Source organism: Siphateles boraxobius, unplaced genomic scaffold (assembly GCF_051911475.1).
Source record: "Siphateles boraxobius isolate OS27281-9 unplaced genomic scaffold, OSU_SipBor_1 130, whole genome shotgun sequence".
NCBI lineage: Eukaryota > Metazoa > Chordata > Actinopteri > Cypriniformes > Leuciscidae > Siphateles > Siphateles boraxobius.
This window is the reverse complement of record NW_027508734.1, coordinates 883,613-905,000: the sequence shown is the minus strand read 5'-3', so window position 1 is coordinate 905,000 and position 21,388 is coordinate 883,613. Positions and strand designations below refer to the sequence as shown.

Sequence of the window (21,388 nt, the reverse complement as noted above, 5' to 3'; positions counted from 1 at the left end):
CCTAAACAAGTTCCACATGTGAGGTTGATGTCTGAGTAAATGCTCTTTCAGTGAGATGTTGTTCGGCTGCAGTTCCAAACGCTTCCACTAGAGGAAACTCTCTCATTCGTTTCCAATGCGCTCGTTTATGACCGCGAGGAGCACAAGTGTGAATATTACTTACCAGACTATTGAACGTGTTCCAATCATGTCCAGGTTTTTTTTGTGTGTTCACACAGCAAGTGCCAAAACCTTTACCAAGTTTCGTACCGTTCCGATAAAATAAAAAAACAAACCTTTAAATGAGGACCTTTTGAGTCACAAATACTAAGGACAGTTAGTATGGGACTTTAACAGACCCGTGTTAGCCCTACAGAATCACCAAATGTCAAACACAGAATTACATAGTAAACATGTTTAGGGTTTGTGAGTTCCCAGCATGCATTGCAGCATGAATAAATGTTCTAGTTTTGCTGTTTGCTGACCTCCTCTTCACACTCTATAGGGCCTTTTTTACACCTGGTCACTTCATCATGTGTTTTTACTGATCCGAGATCTGATATCTGATCTGTTTATACGGGATCATCAATTCCGGCGCTATATGCTAATTTAACTGAGTTCACATTTATGAAAGCTAGAGATATGAACTGCATTTTATTTATTATCAGGTGATTTCCAGATCAACAAGCGCAGTCGGAGAGAGAGCGGCATCAGTGCTGGTAAGATCATTTAGTCTCACTGATTTTCAGGGGTGTGAAGTAACGAATTACAAATACTCACGTTACTGTAATTAAGTAGTTTTTTTCAAAAATTTTACTTTTTTGAGTAGTTTAAAAATTGTGTAATTTTACTTTTACTTGAGTACATTTTAAGTGATGTATCGGTACTTTTCCTCCGCTATTTTCCTTCTGTTTGTGGTCGTTACTCGTTACATATGCTTGTTTTAGCCTAATTTCATTTTATTTTTATCCATCAACGTGATTGGATTGAGTAATCGGTCTCGTGACTGTCATCAAATCAAATTAAGCATAGAAAACTTTAACCGCCTATTCCTGCTGTTACTCGTGACTGCTGTGGAAGTGCATTCTTCACGCATCTATTCAATCCAGATATCAGCGTCTTCCTCTAATATGCTAAAGGTACATTTCACATTTCTGCTTAATATGATATTTATATAGGCTGGCCTGTCTACATGGCCTAACATTTGGTCTGAGGCTGGGAGTATTGCGTGACGAGTTCATAATGCGGTAAATTCCCGCTCCCATTTACTTCACAATCACATTATAGAGAGACGCGCGTCACGATCTGTGCACTGCCGCGTCTCGCGCTCGCCGTACCGCCAGATTCAGAATCAGTGCGCTCTATGAACATGGCGTTAACTTGAACTGCATTTATTCTGTCAGTCTGTGACTAACGTTACAGCTCGTTAATAAACAACGTTTTTTTGATCCATTATACGATCCGTCTTCATTTGCCAAGTGCACTTGCCCAAAAACATTTTTCATTTTGAACTTTTGTTTTCTTGTGTGTGGATGCTGCTGATAAAACAGCTTCTACAAAGAGACATGCGTGTGTGTGTGTGTGTGTGTATGTGTGTTTGTTTGTTTCTTTTGTAAAAGTTTCCTTGATATAACTTCCCTATTTAATGCACAATTTTCCTGACAAATTATATTATCAGCATTACAATGTGAGTAAATGTAGCCGTGTAAAATGTAAGGGATGATGCCACCCTTCTAGAACAATGTGCATTTACATTTAAATTCTAACATATTTAATAGCATGAAATTAAAGTGTGTAATTAGTGTTAGCTCACTATCTTAGCCTTTTTCAGTGCATTAGGTGAGGTAATCTGATAATATTAGTGATTCTCATTTATCAAAACACTAACATTGGTACCGTTTTGGAGAGAAATTGGGTATTTTTTAATCTCTCTATTTAACCCATCTCATGGTGTGTGATGCTATCATATGAGTTTTAAAGGTTTTTGAATTCTTTGCACAGTTATGAATGTTAATATTTTATGTGCAACAATAGCATGCTCAGGCCCAGTGGCTTTTCGCCTAATTTTAAATGCTTTCCCCCCCCAAATAATGATTTAAATGGTGATGAATGTACTGATTTGATGCATTTTAAAAAGATGGATGATATGTATTCTTCAATCCTTCTGACAAAGAAGAAAATATAATGTGAATTACAGTATGTGCAATTTTTTTAAATTTATAAATTGTAGGGCACAGTGTTTATTATAAGGGGTAGAATCCGCAGCTCAGTACTCACTACTCACTACTCATGAGTACTTTTAAATAAGCTACTTTTTTACTCTTACTCAAGTAGTTTTTTGGACAAGTACCTTTTACTCTACTCACACTACATTTTTTGGAATGTAATGGTACTTTTACTTGAGTATGTTTTTTCAGTATTCTTTCCACCACTGCTGATTTTATACTGTAATGCATTTCATATAACACACTCTCACACGTTTATCTTCTAAAGTCCCCCGTAGTCAATAATTTTATCCCTTAAAACTCATCTTTGATCACCAAATGACGTATTTAAATGTTTTTTCCTTGGATGCCTTAAAATATCTTGAATGTAACTCGACACCCTTGCCTCATTTAGTATGCGTGGTTCTATGAATATGCAAATGAGCCCGCCTCCACTCACTCACTCACTCAGAGATTCACTCGTTGACGATCACACGTTGATCTGATTGGTTACAAGGTAGTTTGTGACGTCGGAAACACCAGCGATTTCAAAGCGTGTTTTTGAGACTGTCTTTGGTTCACTGCAGTTTTAAGGAGAAAATACTCAGCAATGCTGTCGACTTATGAATTTACACCGGGATTGTCTTAAAGCATATTAAAAACACCACATAGACATAAAAACAACATTAAAAACTGGACTTTCACCACAGTGGGACTTTAGGCATTTACATTTGTCCAGCAATCGGATTTAAATCCTTAATGAAAGAGTTTTGGAGGGTTTTTACATCGGATCTTTTCACCATCAGATAGATATCCAATCAGAGCAAAGCATGAAGTGATCAGGTGAAAACAGGCCAAATATATATATATATAGTTTTATAGCCATATATATTGGCTACCAAAATGGGAAATTAATTTACTGTGGTACTAATCTAAAATTGTGCTAAACCAGAAATCTGTAGTTGCCTTAATAAATGAGGCATTTAGTGAACGAGTTAATTGGAGTTAAAGTGGAGTTAATTTTTAAGACAAGAGAACTTAAATGATGAGGATTTTTTACATTCTCAACTATTCATTTCTTACAGTTTACACATTTTTAAAGATTAACGTTAACTTTTATGAAGGGCTGTCAATGTGAAGGTCAATTAGTGTGATCAGTTATTAATAATCAGTTGTTTTCTGACCTGTATATCATACCATCATCAGTCTTCATTTGGCAACTTTTCTATGTAAATCAATGAATCGGCTTGTCATGTGATTAAATCAATTACAAATTTTAATTGACTGACAACTCTACTTTTAGTGAATATAATGTATAAATGGTGCATTGCATGATAATCCAAACAGAGAAAATGCATGAAGGGATCAGGTGTAAACAGGCCAAATATATATAAATACTGTATAGTTTTATAGCCATATATATAGGCTACCAAAATGATAAACACATTTATAGTGGTGCTAATCAAAAATTTGCTGAACCAGAAATCTGTTCCAGAAAACCAGAAATTCCTTCATTTTGCGTTTAGTGAACAATTCAAAGTCAAAGTGGAGCTACTTTTTAAGAAAAGAGAACTTAATTTTTTTTTATGATTAACGTTAACGTTTAAGTTGGCCTGTCAATGTAACGTTCATTTAGTGTGATCAATTATTTAAATAAATTGAACAGGCTTGTCATGTGATAAATCGAAGTACAAATTTTGATTGATTAACAGCGCTACTTTTAAGCGAATAAAATGCATAAATGGTGCACATTGCATGATAATAACTCCTTTAGCAATAAATAATGGTCTGTGTTGAAGGTCAAACATCAGTAATAATCCTCTTCTCGAATCAGGAACTGAAAGCTTGACTCACTCAGTTCTTCTGCTTCTCTTTCAGGCGTCCACATCAACATGTCCAACGCGTTTGGAGTTCAGATCGGAAACAATAACTGCATGAATATTGTTCAGCGATCCCGGCAGAGACACCAGACCAAGTAAAGCCATAGAGACATTGAGACTGGAAGTGGCGAGTTTGCTTTAGATGAGCAAACCTGAAGAGTGAGGCAGAGTCGAGGGGTTTTCAGGCTGGCTGAAGAGAGTCACGAGTTTGTCCAACAAAGTTATATTTTCCATGCAGAATTGTTTTCCCCCCTCTTTGTGATTACGATGTAGTCATATATGTATGAAAGCTTGTTTCCGCCACAGAATAATACATTTTAAAAGATAATTGCAGCTTTTTATCTCACAATTGCGACTTTATATCTTGCAATTCTGACTTTACATCTCCCAACTGCGAATTTTTATCACGCAAGTCTCAATTCTGACACAATTGTGATTTTTTTATAACGCAATACTGACTTTATAACTGGTAATTCTGAGATAAAAAGTCGCAATTACCTTTTTTTATTTTTCATTATGTGGCGGAAACAAGCTTCCATATAAATTTGTATGACTTAGTATGTCATAATTTACTCGTTTTTTTTTTTTTTTGTCATAATTACTCCAAACCATTTTTTTTTCTTTTGTGGCTAAATGAGCTTCCAAAGAAATATAATTCTGAATAAATGAGATTGAGATTCAAATCAGATTTATGAAGACTTTGGGACATCCCACTGTTTTAACAATCAACTGTAACTAACAAAGTACTTTTCTTACCTTTGATTAAATTGTATATTTTCCCAAGCTGTGTCTCTGTGTGTTGGACATTCCCTGTGCTTTATGATCAGTCATATGATGATCAGGAGGGATGGTGTGTGTGGTTTAGTCAACAGGCTTTATATCACACAATTATGACTTTATATCAGGTAATTATGACTTTATAACTCACAATTATGATTTTATAACTCACAATTATGACTTTATAACTCACAATTATGACTTTATATCACGCAATTTTGACTATATCACTTAATTTTGACTTTATAACTCGCAATTATGACTTTATAACTCACAATTATGACTTTATAACTCGCAGTTATGACTTTATATCACGCAATTTTGACTTTATATCACTCAGTTATGACTATAACTCGCAATTGCATCTTTATATCATGCAATTTGACTTTATAACACGCAATTGCGACTTCATAGCACGCAAATGTAAACTTGAAATTGTGAGAAAAAAAGTCAGAATTGTGAGATAAAAAGTCGCAATTACCTTTTTTATTTTTCATGGCATTTTTCAAGCTTCCATGTATACGTATCACTTAGTATATCATAAGTTACTTTTCTTGGTAACACTTTATCTTGATGGTCCCTTTTGAACATGCTGTTGACTATAAGTAATGTTACACCTATGTTTCTACTAACTCTCATTAGAGTATTAGTAGACTGGCTGTTTAATATCTGCTAACTCTTTATTGTGATGATCCTCCAACAGACACTGACTATAAGTAACTTTTCAAGAACATGTTAACTTATTCTATTCCTAACGCTACCAGTCTACTAATACTCTACTAATACTCTAATGAGAGTTAGTAGACATGTAGGTGCAATGTTACGTATAGTCAACAGAATGTGTAAAAGGGACCATCAAAATAAAGTGAAACCCTTTTTTTTTACTTAGCGTGTCATAATTTTAACTTTTTGTCTCATAATTACAAACAAACCATGTTTTTTTTCTTTTTCTTTTGTGGCTATAACTGTATATTTTTCCTAAGCTGTGTCTCCAGATATTTCCCTGTGCTTTATGATTAGTCATATGATGAGGAGGATCGTGTGGTTTCGTCAACAGGCTCCTGGCATCATAACCTTCCCAATCCCATCTTCCCATCTGTCCGACCGGATCTGACAGTTCTCCCGGTGTTCTGGACAAAACACTGCGGAACGGGTGGTAATAATAGAAACTGACGGTTGTAAACTTGACTTTTCGTGCCTTTCTTTATTATATCGGTAACACTTTACAATAAGCTTCATTAATTAACATTAATGATTGTATTAACTAACATGAACTAGCAATGGGCAATACATTTGTTGCAGTATTTATTAATCTTTGTTAATGTTACTTAATAAAAATACAGCTGTTTATGTTAGTTCACAGTGTAGTAACTAATGTTAACAAATACCTTTGATTTTAATAATGTATTAGTAAATGTTGAAATTAATATTAACTAAGTGTAGAAGTATTGTTCACTCTTAGTTCATGTTAACTAAGGTAGTTGACTAATGAACCTTATTGTAAAGTGTTACCATTATATCTATAAAAATAGTTAGTTTTCCATGCAGATTCCTTATTCTAACATTTTCTTTTAATATGCAAAATAATGGATGATATTCTGCATGATTTAACGGGCCGGAGACCTGCTGTCCTGCTGTCCTCGTGACCTGAGCTGTTTCTTTGGCTCTGAGCAACAACAGATGGCAGATAATGATAATAAATAGACTCTGTAGACGCTTGTGTTCATTTACACTCTGACCTTCATGGCAGAATGAATCATGAGGCGTTTTTAAGGTGAACCGGTGAGAAATGTAACCCAATTGATTAATCACTGTACATTAGGACAGTTCTTTTGTATACAGGTTTTCTTTAAACGTTACAGGCCTGTTTAAATATCCAAATGAAACCTTTTAATTAAATATGCACTAATTTGCATAAATTTGCAGAACTGAAATCTGATCAATTGGATAAAGACTTCTTGTTTGATTTTGTTGACATTTTAGAGTTAAAGATTTTGTATTTGTTGTATCACACCGTCGATTAGAAAACACTGTCATGCTTTTTTACCATGTTTTTTATGCATAACATGTTGCATAAATCAGGTTGAATGATATATAAACAAACCCTTCAGTAAAAATCTTCAAAATATAGATGGGAATAAAACTGTAAGTTTTGGTGTATATAAGTTTTACTGAAGTGGAGAAAAAAATACTTTTGTGAAAACGGCCTTTAAAAATATGTATTGTAATCAACAGACACAAATTAGCAAAGTGCAATAAAATAAACACTTAAATGTGTATTTTGTTTTTTTTATATTTCCCATGAAAATACAATGGTTTTGCCATTAATATTCATTAAAATAAAATGATAATCGATACTTATTTTTATAATGACCAATTATCAATATCGGCAGATATTTTAATATTCTTTCAAAGACAAAGGAAGTTCCAATCTAGAGTCTTTCATGCTTCAAGACATAAACATTTTATTGTACAGTTGTAAAGATTTGTTTTAAACACAAAATGTCTATATCCCTCCCTTAAATTGGTGATTTTTGGCCTGTCCAATTAAAATCACTGCCATCTTTGTGACATAATCTGTTGAACTGATATTTAAAAATATTTGTAATTATTTAGTTTAATTACTAAAAACATATTATCTAGGCCCCACAATCTGCATATACTTTTTTTTGATAAATTATAAATAAAAAAATTTGATAAATAATAAATTATCAGGAATTTTTAATTCTGAAATGAACTACTCCTTTAAGAACCAGGTTCATTCATAAAGAAAGGTTGCAGAGGAAGAAGTCCGACAGTAACTTGTGAACTCCTGCAAACGTCCCTCTTGTGTGTAGAATGTGTTCTTCCATCAATGTCGCTGTTTTCCACACAAACTTCTACAGGGGAAAAACAAGGAACCCGGAGAAGGTGGAGTATTTCCATCCGCCCATCAGGTTTCCTCTCTCCAGCTTGAGCGAGGCTTTATCTCCTCTTTCCATGTTCACCAGACCGCTGTTGGTCGCCGCCTCGCGCGTCACATCCTGATCGCCAGCGAACGCAGAGAACACCGGCCAACCGTTCAACACCAGACTCACCTGGAGACAGCACACAATAATGTTCAGACTCACACACACACTAATGTTCAGACTCACCTGGAGACACGCACACTAATGCTCAGACTCACACACACTAATGTTCAGACTCACACACACTAATGTTCAGACTCACCTGGAGACAGCACACACTAATGTTCAGACTCACACACACACTAATGTTCAGACTCACCTGGAGACACGCACACTAATGCTCAGACTCACACACACTAATGTTCAGACTCACACACACTAATGTTCAGACTCACCTGGAGACAGCACACACTAATGTTCAGACTCACACACACTAATGTTCAGACTCACCTGGAGACAACACACACTAATGTTCAGACTCACCTGGAGACAACACACACTAATGTTCAGACTCACCTGGAGACAGCACACACTAATGTTCAGACTCACCTGGAGACACGCACACTAATGTTCAGACTCACACACAATAATTTTCAGACTCACCTGGAGACAACACACACTAATGTTCAGACTCACACACACTAATGTTCAGACTCACCTGGAGACAGCACACATTAATGTTCAGACTCACCTGGAGACACGCACACTAATGTTCAGACTCACACACACTAATGTTCAGACTCACCTGGAGACAGCACACACTAATGTTCAGACTCACCTGGAGACAACACACACTAATGTTCAGACTCACCTGGAGACAACACACACTAATGTTCAGACTCACCTGGAGACAGCACACATTAATGTTCAGACTCACCTGGAGACAGCACACACTAATGTTCAGACTCACCTGGAGACACGCACACTAATGTTCAGACTCACACACACTAATATTCAGACTCACCTGGAGACAGCACACATTAATGTTCAGACTCACCTGGAGACACGCACACTAATGTTCAGACTCACACACACTAATGTTCAGACTCACCTGGAGACAGCACACACTAATGTTCAGACTCACCTGGAGACAACACACACTAATGTTCAGACTCACCTGGAGACAACACACACTAATGTTCAGACTCACCTGGAGACAGCACACATTAATGTTCAGACTCACCTGGAGACACGCACACTAATGTTCAGACTCACACACACTAATATTCAGACTCACCTGGAGACAGCACACATTAATGTTCAGACTCACCTGGAGACAACACACACTAATGTTCAGACTCACACACAATAATTTTCAGACTCACCTGGAGACAACACACACTAATGTTCAGACTCACACACACTAATGTTCAGAATCACCTGGAGACAAAACACACTAATGTTCAGACTCACACACAATAATTTTCAGACTCACCTGGAGACCACACACACTAATGTTCAGACTCACACACACTAATGTTCAGACTCACCTGGAGACAACACACACTAATGTTCAGACTCACACACACTAATGTTCAGACTCACCTGGAGACAACACACACTAATGTTCAGGCTCACCTGTAGACAACACACACTAATGTTCAGACTCACACACACTAATGTTCAGACTCACACACAATAATTTTCAGACTCACCTGGAGACAACACACACTAATGTTCAGACTCACACACACTAATGTTCAGACTCACCTGGAGACAACACACACTAATGTTCAGACTCACACACACTAATGTTCAGACTCACCTGGAGACAACACACACTAATGTTCAGGCTCACCTGTAGACAACACACACTAATGTTCAGACTCACACACACTAATGTTCAGACTCACACACAATAATTTTCAGACTCACCTGGAGACAACACACACTAATGTTCAGACTCACACACACTAATGTTCAGACTCACACACAATAATTTTCAGACTCACCTGGAGACAACACACACTAATGTTCAGACTCACACGCACTAATGTTCAGACTCACCTGGAGACAACACACACTAATGTTCAGACTCACACACACTAATGTTCAGGCTCACCTGGAGACAACACACACTAATGTTCAGACTCACACACACTAATGTTCAGACTCACCTGGAGACAACACACACTGATGTTTAGACTCACCTGGAGACAACACACACTAATGTTCAGACTCACCTGGAGACAACACACACTAATGTTCAGGCTCACCTGGAGACAACACACACTAATGTTCAGACTCACACACACTAATGTTCAGACTCACCTGGAGACAACACACACTAATGTTCAGACTCACCTGGAGACAACACACACTAATGTTCAGACTCACCTGGAGACAACACACACTGATGTTTAGACTCACCTGGAGACAACACACACTAATGTTCAGACTCACCTGGAGACAACACACACTAATGTTCAGGCTCACCTGGAGACAACACACACTAATGTTCAGACTCACACACACTAATGTTCAGACTCACCTGGAGACAACACACACTAATGTTCAGACTCACCTGGAGACAACACACACTAATGTTCAGACTCACCTGGAGACAACACACACTAATGTTCAGACTCACCTGGAGACAACACACACTGATGTTTAGACTCACCTGGAGACAACACACACTAATGTTCAGACTCACCTGGAGACAACACACACTAATGTTCAGGCTCACCTGGAGACAACACACACTAATGTTCAGACTCACACACACTAATGTTGTGACTCACCTGGAGACAACACACACTAATGTTCAGACTCACCTGGAGACAACACACACTAATGTTCAGGCTCACCTGGAGACAACACACACTAATGTTCAGACTCACACACACTAATGTTCAGGCTCACCTGGAGGCAACACACACTAATGTTCGGACTCACACACACTAATGTTCAGACTCACACACACTAATGTTCAGACTCACCTGGAGACAACACACACTAATGTTCAGACTCACCTGGAAACAACACACACTAATGTTCAGACTCACACACACTAATGTTCAGACTCACCTGGAGACCACACACACTAATGTTCAGACTCACACAGACTAAGGTTCAGACTCACACACACTAATGTTCAGACTCACACACACTAATGTTCAGACACAGACAGACTAATGTTCAGACTCACACAGACTAATGTTCAGACTCACACAGACTAATGTTCAGACTCACACACACACTAATGTTCAGACTCACCTGGAGACACGCACACTAATGTTCAGACTCACACAGACTAATGTTCAGACTCACACAGACTAATATTCAGACTCACACACACACTAATGTTCAGGCTCACCTGGAGACAACACACACTAATGTTCAGACTGACACACACTAATGTTCAGACTCACCTGGAGACAACACACACTAATGTTCAGACTCACCTGGAGACCTTACACACTAATATTCAGACTCACACACACTAATGTTCAGACTCACCTGAAGACAACACACACTAATGTTCAGACTCACCTGGAGACAACACACACTAATGTTCAGACTCACACACACTAATGTTCAGACTCACCTGGAGACAACACAGACTAATGTTCAGACTCACCTGGAGACCTTACACACTAATATTCAGACTCACACACACTAATGTTCAGACTCACCTGGAGACAACACACACTAATGTTCAGACTCACACACACTAATGTTCAGACTCACCTGGAGACAACACACACTAATGTTCAGACTCACCTGGAGACAACACACACTAATGTTCAGACTCACCTGGAGACAACACACACTAATGTTCAGACTCACACACACTAATGTTCAGACTCACCTGGAGACAACACACACTAATGTTCAGGCTCACCTGGAGACAACACACACTAATGTTCAGACTCACACAAACTAATGTTCAGACTGACCTGGAGACAGCACACACTAATGTTCAGACTCACACAAACTAATGTTCAGACTGACCTGGAGACAGCACACACTGCACTGTTATATTTCAACGCTATCTCAAGGCCAATTTGTACGAGTGATTAAAAGGTGGCTAATTCGTACGAATTCGTACGGTACGATTTGTCTAAACCCACGTGATGGTTAGGTTTAGGGGCGGGGTCAGGGGTAGGTCATTCATATGAATTGGGCAACCCATAAAATATGTACAATTTAGCAATAATTGTGAGGTCGTATGAATTCGTATGAATTAGCCACCTCGTAAAATTCGTACTTTCTCAATATAATCACTTTTTCAAAACTTCATACCGTAATCACAACATCAGTCTATGTGAGCTAAACTATGGATCATTTATGATTGTTTTGACACTTCAATGACGCCATTTTTCAAATTACATTTTTTAACATTTCCAAAACTCAATGTACCGACAGGACAATTTGCACATTTACATACTCATCAAAAGTGTTTAAATTTGCTACATTTCTACCATAATACCTTATCTAAAAAATGAAACACTGTGATATATACTGAAATATGTTGCCCGAATGCAATGTGGTTTCATTGCTTCATTCCCCTGTTTCTGTTTTTACCGCATGTTTGTGAGATTTGTGTGTATGTGTTTGTTTAGATTAGATGTGTGCGTGATTCAGTTCAATAAAACTTTGTGCACGTTCATGCAAGTTTTGATTCTGGTCCTGGCATATAAATCAAAGTCCCTTTAATGATGCGATCGCATACATGTTAAGAAAGAGTCATTTTCTGCGGCACAGAAATATCTTTTAGTGATGGCAGATTTAGAGTAAGTTTCAATTTAATAAATGTCATAATTGATTAACTTTGTATCACTAAACCTGTTTCTGAATTGAATGACAGTGAATTGTCTTCTGTAGAGCTGCTTTAGAGTTGAACTTGAATTTGTTTCATAATTGATGAATTTTACAATAATCTGTATTGGTTAAATCGCTATATAAATAAATGTGACTTGTGAATAAATGTGACTTGTGACTAAATGTGACTAATTACATTTTTATTATCTCCTTGTTTTAATGACTTTACTAATATGCAAAAAAGTAGAAAATAGTCATAATAAAGAATTAGTAGATGCGTCCAAACTTTGGTACTGTAGAATATCTGATGAACAACATTAATACTGTTTAATACAATTTTGGTAACACTTTACAATAAGGTTCATTAGTTAACATTAATTAATTGTTAACATGAACTAAGAATGAACAATACTTCTTCAGCATGTACTAATACAGGTGCTGGTCATTAAATTAGAATATCATCAAAAAGTTGATTTATTTCAGCAATTCCATTCAAAAAGTGAAATTTGGATATTATATTCATTCATTACACACAGACTAATATATTTCAAATGTTTATTTCATTTAATTGTGATGATTAAAACTGACAACTAATGAAAATCCCAAATACAGTATCTCCGAAAATTAGAATATTACTGAAGACCAATACAAAAAAAAGGATTTTTAGAAATGTTTGCCAACTGAAAAGTATGAACATGAAAAGTATGAGCATGTACAGCACTCAATACTTAGTTGGGGCTCGTTCTGCCTGAATTACTGCAGCAATGCGGCGTGGCATGGAGTCGATCAGTCTGTGGCACTGCTCAGGTGTTATGAGAGCCCAGGCTGCTCTGATAGTGGCCTTCAGATCTTCTGCATTGTTGGGTCTGGTGTATCGCATCTTCCTCTTCACAATACCCCATAGATTTTCTATAGGGTTAAGGTCAGGCGAATTTGCTGGCCAATTAAGAACAGGGATACCATGGTCCTTAAACCAGGTACTGGTAGCTTTGGCACTGTGTGCAGGTGCCAAGTCCTGTTGGAAAATGAAAATTGCATCTCCATAAAGGGGGTCAGCAGCAAGAAGCATGAAGTGCTCTATAACTTCCTAGACGGCTGCGTTGACCTTGGACCTCAGAAAACGCAGTGGACCAACACCAGCAGATGACATGGCACCCCAAACCATCACTGACTGTGGAAACTTTACACTGGACTTCAAGCAATGTGGATTCTGTGCCTCTCCTCTCTTCCTCCAGACTCTGGGACCTTGATTTCCAAAGGAAATGCAAAATTTACTTTCATCAGAGAACATAACTTTGGACCACTCCGCAGCAGTCCAGTCCTTTTTGTCTTTAGCCCAGGCGAGACGCTTCTGACGCTGTGTCTTGTTCAAGAGCTGCTTGACACAAGGAATGCGACAGCTGAAACCCATGTCTTGCATACGTCTGTGCGTGGTGGTTCTTGAAGCACTGACTCCAGCTGCAGTCCACTCTTTGCGAATCTCCCGCACATTTTTGAATGGGTTTTGTTTCACAATCCTCTCCAGGGTGCGGTTATCCCTATTGCTTGTACATTTTTTCCTTCCCTTCGCCTCTCTATTAATGTGCTTGGACACAGAGCTCTGTGAACAGCCAGCCTCTTTAGCAATGACCTTTTGTCAATTTTGTCAGTACCACAGACTGATCGACTCCATGCCACGCCGCATTGCTGCAGTAATTCAGGCAAAAGGAGCCCCAACTAAGTATTGAGTGCTGTACATGCTCATACTTTTCATGTTCATACTTTTCAGTTGGCCAACATTTCAAAAAATCCTTTTTTTGTATTGGTCTTCAGTAATATTCTAATTTTCGGAGATACTGAATTTGGGATTTTCATTAGTTGTCTGTTTTAATCATAACAATTAAATGAAATAAACATTTGAAATATATCAGTCTGTGTGTAATGAATGAATATAATATCCAAATTTCACTTTTTGAATGGAATTACTGAAATAAATCAACTTTTTGATAATATTCTAATTATATGACCAGCACCTGTATTAGTTAATAATAATTTCTACATTTACTAATACATTATTAAAATCTGTGAATTAACATGAACAAACAATGAACAGTTGTATTTTTATTAACATTAACAAATAACAAATGTATTGCTCATGGTTAATTCATGTTAGTTCATTAACTAATGGACCTTATTGTGTTACCGTTATTTTCCTGTTTATCACTTTGAAACTGTCTGTATTGTGTGGAAAGCACTAGAAATAACATGACTAGAAAAGGACATAAAAATGAAGTTTCTAATGAACTTCTTCACAGGTGTCCTGTAATGTTCTGGATCTTTGACTCACCTGTACAGTTTGTCTGTTGTAGACTTTGACCACATTGAAACTGAAGCTGTAGACTCCTTTTCTCGGAGCCTGGAAAACACTCCGTGCCGGATCGAAATGACTCCCGACGTTCACCAGAACCTTCGACGGGACACACAAACACACAGACACACATGCACTGCTGATGAGCATTAATCTCATATTCATTACACCTGGTCGAAGTATACAGTTGCTTTTCAAATGCACGTTATAAGTGACTCAAACTCTCACTAGGCGCGTTTCCATTCCAGATTTGCTCAAAACTTTTGCGATTTTTTTCTAAATGTCGACAAAAAACTATTGCGAAATGACGATGTTTCCATTAACCGATTTTATGCGACTAAAACTTCATTTTTTTCCTCTCGCGATAATCATTAAAAAAATAATCCAAACACACCACGTCATCTACATCAGGTGACTGTAAATGCGAAAAAATTGTAAAAAAAAATTTTTGCGATAAGTGGGAGTTTTTGCGAAATTGACTCCATTTCCATTGGCCGTTGCGTTCAATTCGCTATTTCAATTTGCAAATTTGAAGGCTAATGTAAACACGGTGTGACAAGCAGTGCATTACAAATAATCACAGCCTTGCGATTTCAAAATCGCGATAAGCCAAACTGGTTTAAGTGCAATTTCATGTAAATTGCAATTAATTGTGCAGCCATAATTACTATCTTTAGTAGCTATTAACTTAGTATCAAAGTAGGAGTAATTTTTACATCCCTAGTACCTGTAACTACAGTTAACAAAATACAATGACTACTAACTAATGGTGTACTGTCTTTAGTATTGACTTAGTACCGAACTACCAGTAATTTTTACATCCCTATAGTAACTACTGTTAAATGCATTGCTGATAAAAGGGCTAAAGCATCGATCTCATGCTCATACTCCTCTACCTGGTCGAAGTATATGGTCATGGTGCGGTTGCTCATCTCCGAAGGCTCGTGGTTGTTGTTCCTGACGGCTGAGAAGGCGACCCGTCCGCTTCCCGAACGCACCGACATTCCCAGAGCGTTCCCGGCCGGCTCTGTGGTGGGAGTGGAGTCGCACACCACTAAACACTTTCCCTCCAGCACGATGGGCTCCGTGTCATTCTGGCCCCGGACCCTGAAGCCCATCACACACAAGAGCCCCGTGAGCAGTGAAACCCGCGACACGACCATCCTGGAGGATTCAGATACACTCCAGTGTTTCAATATGATGAGGTGTGTTTCAGATACACTCCGGTGATTCACTATGATGAGGTGTCTTCAGGTCCAAGACGGGTCCGAATGTCCAGCAGTTCTTTCAGATCCACTCGAGTGTATGGATATGACGAGGTGTGTTTCACTTTCTCCTCTGTCGGTCCACAACTAATGCTATAATCTAATGTCGACTCTGATGAACCCGAGTCCAGATATCAGCGCAGAGCGGGTCTGATTGTGTGCGGTTACTCGAGATGTTGCATTATTTTGCACTTCAGCGTTTCTGTGTGTTGTGAGATATACTGCATATGTGACTGTATCACCACAACACACACACACACACACACACACACACACACACACACACACACACACACACACACACACACACACACACACACACACACACACACACACACGCCATCTGGATGAGACGTCCCTCATGAGGAGACCATATGCCTTCCCATCAGGCTTCCCAACATTCCCACACACACACACACACACACACACACACACACACACACACACACACACACACACACACACACACACACACACACACACACACACTCACTCATTCACTCACGCATACAAACACACACACACACACACTCACACACACTCACTATTTTAAGTTATGTTTTGTCATATGTATTAATTTGTTTGTTTTTTTAGAGTCTAAATAGTTATTATTTTTCTGTTTTAGTTACATACACGCACTAACTACACGTGATATTGTTAATGTCAGGTTTAACTTTTAAAGTTGACAAATAGTCAAACTGATGGATTAATATCGTGGATAGTCAAACTGATGTAATGTGCCACACATTGTCCATCTGTCAGAGACTCAAGGCATCTCGAGATCAAGGACATATCAGGTAATAGTATGAGGAGAACACGTTATTATTGTAATAGAAAGTGTCTGTACGTTTTCTGTCGCTATATTATTTAATGTGGCTATTATTTAATTATTAAATGATCGAGTGCTTCCAATCCGCTGTTGATGAATGGCCAGTTTTACAAATATCTCCAATAACCAACAGCAGAAGCACAGAGCCATATTGTTTTGTATTTATTGTTTTGTAATATAGCCTATATATATATATTGAGAATTGAGAAACGTATAAACATGTATCTAATTTTCTCATGATTTTCCTTCTGATGTTGTTTTGCCTTATGTATTCTTGTAAACTTTAATGGGTTAATGTTTCAGACGTTGCATACTATGGTTAAACAGAATCATATGTGTTGCATGTTTGGTTTCTAAAACTCCAATCTTCGTTCCTCATTTGTTAATTTACATTGCATTTTGCTAACTTTGTGACGCTTGGGTATTATAAGAATCTTGAAGATTCTTTTCTTAAACACCCAATGAAATTACAGATTCAAATGTGCTGCCTGAACACAAAGAGTCCCCCAGATTGGCTCACAGACCCCCAGAGGATGTGACATCTTCATGTTAAAAATCACTGATCACAAGATCAGCTCTTTCTTGCTCCTGCTGCTCGAATGCTGGTTGATGTCTGGGTTGATCTCTGATGTCCCCCACACACACACACAATTTATTATGGTGATTATGTGCGTAGTTCTTCAGTGCCAGTGTTCTTCACAGATGGATGTGATGTCTTGAAGCTGTAAGACTGGAAGAACTGGAAGAGAGGGCTACTCTCTGAGAAAACAAAGGGAATCACCATCTGAACCCCCTCTTGTGCACCATTCGAGACGCAAGTCTCAATTCAGAATCATTCCAATCTATATCTTTTACCTTGACCCCCCATTCTCCCCCCACTTCTTTTCACTCATGCTGAAATCATCTGAAAATCATCCAAAATATATGATTTCAATGTGTTATTTCAACTATTATCATACAGTTTTATACATGTTTTGGAATCATTTGAAATGTCTCAGTGCGACTGGTACAAATGTCTCATTCCCAAAGAAGTAAACCAAAAGGTAATAAAGTTCTGGCTATATAGTCAAGTCAAGTCATCTTTATTTATATAGCGCTTTTAACAATGTAGATTGTTTCAAAGCAGCTTTTTACCGAGATAAACATATCATTTAAGGTAACAGAGATTGGTTTGGTTTTATAGTGGTTCTTGAATAATGTTATTTCCGCTAAGACGACACCGTTCTCTCTAAACAGAATTTAAACTTGTTGTGAACTTCTTCCTTCTTCAGTGTAGAAAAACTCAGAAGCGAAAACCAGGAGACTTATTTAAGCAGGATTCTTTATTTGCTGTAGTCTGCTTCGTACCCAAGTCAAGTCAAGTCTAATCAAGTCTAAAAACACAGTGTTTTTTATCCTTCCAAAGGGGGAGGGATTACATTGTGATGAACTAAGCATGTAAATGAGCTGAGACACGAGAACAGGAAAGGCATAGACTTCTCGTACTGAGATGAGACAAATGGTCTCAGTAATAAAATAACAGGTGTTCAAACTTGCTCAATATAAAATACTAATGTATTGGAAATCTAAATTAAACATTTAAATACAATTTGTAATCCTACATTTCCCCCTTTGGGAGTTCTAAATAACTCTCACAAAATACAAATTTAGACACTTAAAAGTTAATTATTGTAACTTGTGATCGTTAGAGGCACATGCTTCTGTGTTGCTGTTTCTGCAATTGCATGCTGACACAGAAACAAACATGCAATTTTAGGGTCCGTGAAGTTCTTAAGGGTAATAGTCTTTTCTGTTTGGAACTGTCAATTCTTTGTGAGGGGCGTGAGTCATTTGTTGAATGAAACACTTGATACTGTGGAAGCATAGATAGTACGCTAGTAGAAGAAATAACAGCAGAATTGCTATTTCCTTTATTCATAATCCACAGTTTACCTAACAAGTTTCCGAACCATGAAGAATTATCTTCAGTCATCTGGTTTAATTTTGCTGAAAGATCAAGAATGTCTTGTTGGATTTTGTTCAAGTTCTCTGTTGGATCCATTAAAACCCGGTGCAGCACTCAGGTCCGATGATGGTGCAGGCTCCTCCTTGCATTGCTAGAATGTAATCTAAGGCCACTCTGTTCTGTAAGATCATTATCTTGTGCGAAGCGAGAGTGTCTGTGATGTTACTGGTACGACAATCTTGATCATGTTGATGGATGACTGAAGGTTTCGTATGTGAGTCTCTGCGTTGTGTATTTTTTTTTCTTTCGTGATAGTTGGTTCGGCAGTGGGTCGTCGTTTTCTTGAGGTTTTCTTGTGGCTTCATACGCAGATGACGAGGTCAGTACATATGGGTCTCGGGAAGTCATCAGTGGTATCTGCACAGAGTAAGAAAGAAAACAAAAGACAGGAGAGCAGTATTTGTTCACACACTAGGGTTGTAAACTTTTCCGAGTCTGCTAGACAGTAGAGCAGTATTTGTTCAAACTCTAGGGTTGTAAACTTTTTCTGAGTCTGCTATTGTTGTTCCATCTTTCCCTATTTCTTAATTCCTTTGACACCTAAGGAACAGTGAGGTAAGGATGGACTAGTGGATGGGGAAGGCCTATGAGGGAGTCTTCACCGCAGAGTTTGACCCCCAAAGCCTGTTGCATTCGGTTCTTCTCTGGGCTCCTCACTGGTTCCGTGTCCTAACCTATCCCTGTAGGGTGGGGGAACACTTTACAGTGTGACATTAGTCCAGGTTTTTCCTTCCCTGACACAATCCTGCAGCTGCCCTAATCAACATCACTTAATGTGGTCCATGCCACTCTAATGGCTTGTTTCTGAATTACTTTCAATTACTTGAGCTGAACCGTCAACAAACAACTCAAATCCTGAATTCTCTATGGAAGTTTCTTTTACTTCCCTCAAAGGTGTGTATGTAAGCGTAACACAATCATGAGTCATTTCTTCTTCAGCCTCTAACACAAATTCAGTCATTGCAGACATCATACATGAGGATGGGTTTGTGACTGGTGCACGTTATCATTCATCAGTGTGGACACTGCATGAAGGCATTTTACATTTACAGTCTGACCTAACACCATTACTGATGAAGGGCCTGTGCTGTAGCATAACATTTAAGGCTGTGAGTTTACTTAACCAGTGTTCCCCAAAGGAAGGGTGAGACCGTCACTTTCCTTTTGTTCTATTAAACAAAAATAAGTCTTTCATCTTTGTTGTAAGTTACTGGGGAAATTAAGCACTCACAGCCCAAATGGTTAACACGTCAACATGCTGCCCCAGTTTAATGATGTGGGGAGGGGCTGTTTCAGAGTAGCAAGCAGACTGAGTAGGAGCTGAGTAACATTGTTAATTTGTTTAAAGTTCTTTTTGTTTTTCCTACACTCTTTTCCCCAATGTCCATGCTTACCACAATAATAACAACTACTGCCCTCTCTCTTAGGACATTTGCATTTCTGTTGATTCTCTGTGTTGACCTTAAAGGATGCTGCTGCAATTTTTACTCTTTCCTTTACATCAGAGTCTTTTTCCCATGCAGCCAAACTGTCTAAGTTGTTTTGTATGGTTCTAGTGGACCATGTTAAGTCTAAGAAAGGCAATGCTTTTCTATGTTCTGACAACAGACCATCAAACCATGTGCAAACTAGGGGACCATTATCTTCTAGCACCTTCTCTGAAGTGTCAGCTATACCACTGTATGCTGCTGCTGACTGACAAAATCTTTTAGTGTACTCACTAACATTCTCATGTTTCTTCTGTACACAACTAGTGATCTTTGACCAGTCCATGTTCGGTCCAACAATGTTCTTTAATGCTTTCAGATCTCCCTCTCTCAATTCATCTTTTCTGGCATGTTGTAGTTCAGAAGTAACAGCAGACTCAAAACTGTTGAATTCAGATTCAGTTAGAATTTGTGACATCAGCTGTGTGACTTCTGCCAACGACATGTCGTAAAGACGCATTTTACTGATCAATGCCCTTCTAAATTCAGAAACATCAGTGCGTACTGAAGGTAAGCTTTGGGATAGTCTTTCTATGTCTCTAGGTCCGAGTGCTTTGGCAACAGTTTGGTTTTGGACAACAGAAGAGTTGGGAGGAACACTTTCAGTTCCCTCAATTCCCTGAGATCTTCTTGCGACACATACCTTTACTGAATCTACAGGCTTATCAGTTTCTGATGGGATGTCTACATCTGTTTCAAAGAATGCTTGTAAGTCAGGATAAGTTTCATCTGACTGTTGGTCTTCTGAGTCACATTTGGTTGAGGCCTTGTTATGGCCCACCTTAGAGTGCAATTGTTTGTTCTGTTCTTTTAATTTAGCTAAACACCTAGATTGTTCTTGTGCAATGGATAAGCTAAATTCCATGTGACAGAAAATAATGCCTTTTATGTTTCTCTTCC

At 38.2% G+C, this 21,388-nt stretch overlaps 2 protein-coding genes across 2 annotated transcripts in view; one reads left to right on the top strand and one right to left on the bottom strand.

Annotated features, from left to right (window-relative positions):
* Positions 1-4,846, top strand: part of ripk3 (receptor-interacting serine-threonine kinase 3) — a 30,408-nt gene extending 25,562 nt beyond the window's left edge. Inside the window, exon 12 of the mRNA XM_077227465.1 lies at positions 4,062-4,846. Within this exon, the coding sequence (XP_077083580.1) occupies positions 4,062-4,162 (101 nt within the window). The 3' untranslated portion in view covers positions 4,163-4,846. The remainder of the gene's footprint in view (positions 1-4,061) is intronic.
* Positions 4,847-7,280: 2,434 nt separating this feature from the next.
* LOC143736781 (cerebellin-1) lies at positions 7,281-16,476 on the bottom strand. The gene is made up of 3 exons (XM_077227482.1): positions 15,799-16,476; positions 14,882-15,001; positions 7,281-7,917 (listed from the first exon to the last, which is right to left on the bottom strand). Exons 1-3 carry the CDS (start codon positions 16,063-16,065, stop codon positions 7,720-7,722), a joined length of 585 nt encoding a protein of 194 aa, XP_077083597.1. The 5' UTR covers positions 16,066-16,476; the 3' UTR covers positions 7,281-7,719.
* Between the last annotated feature and the right edge of the window lie 4,912 nt (positions 16,477-21,388).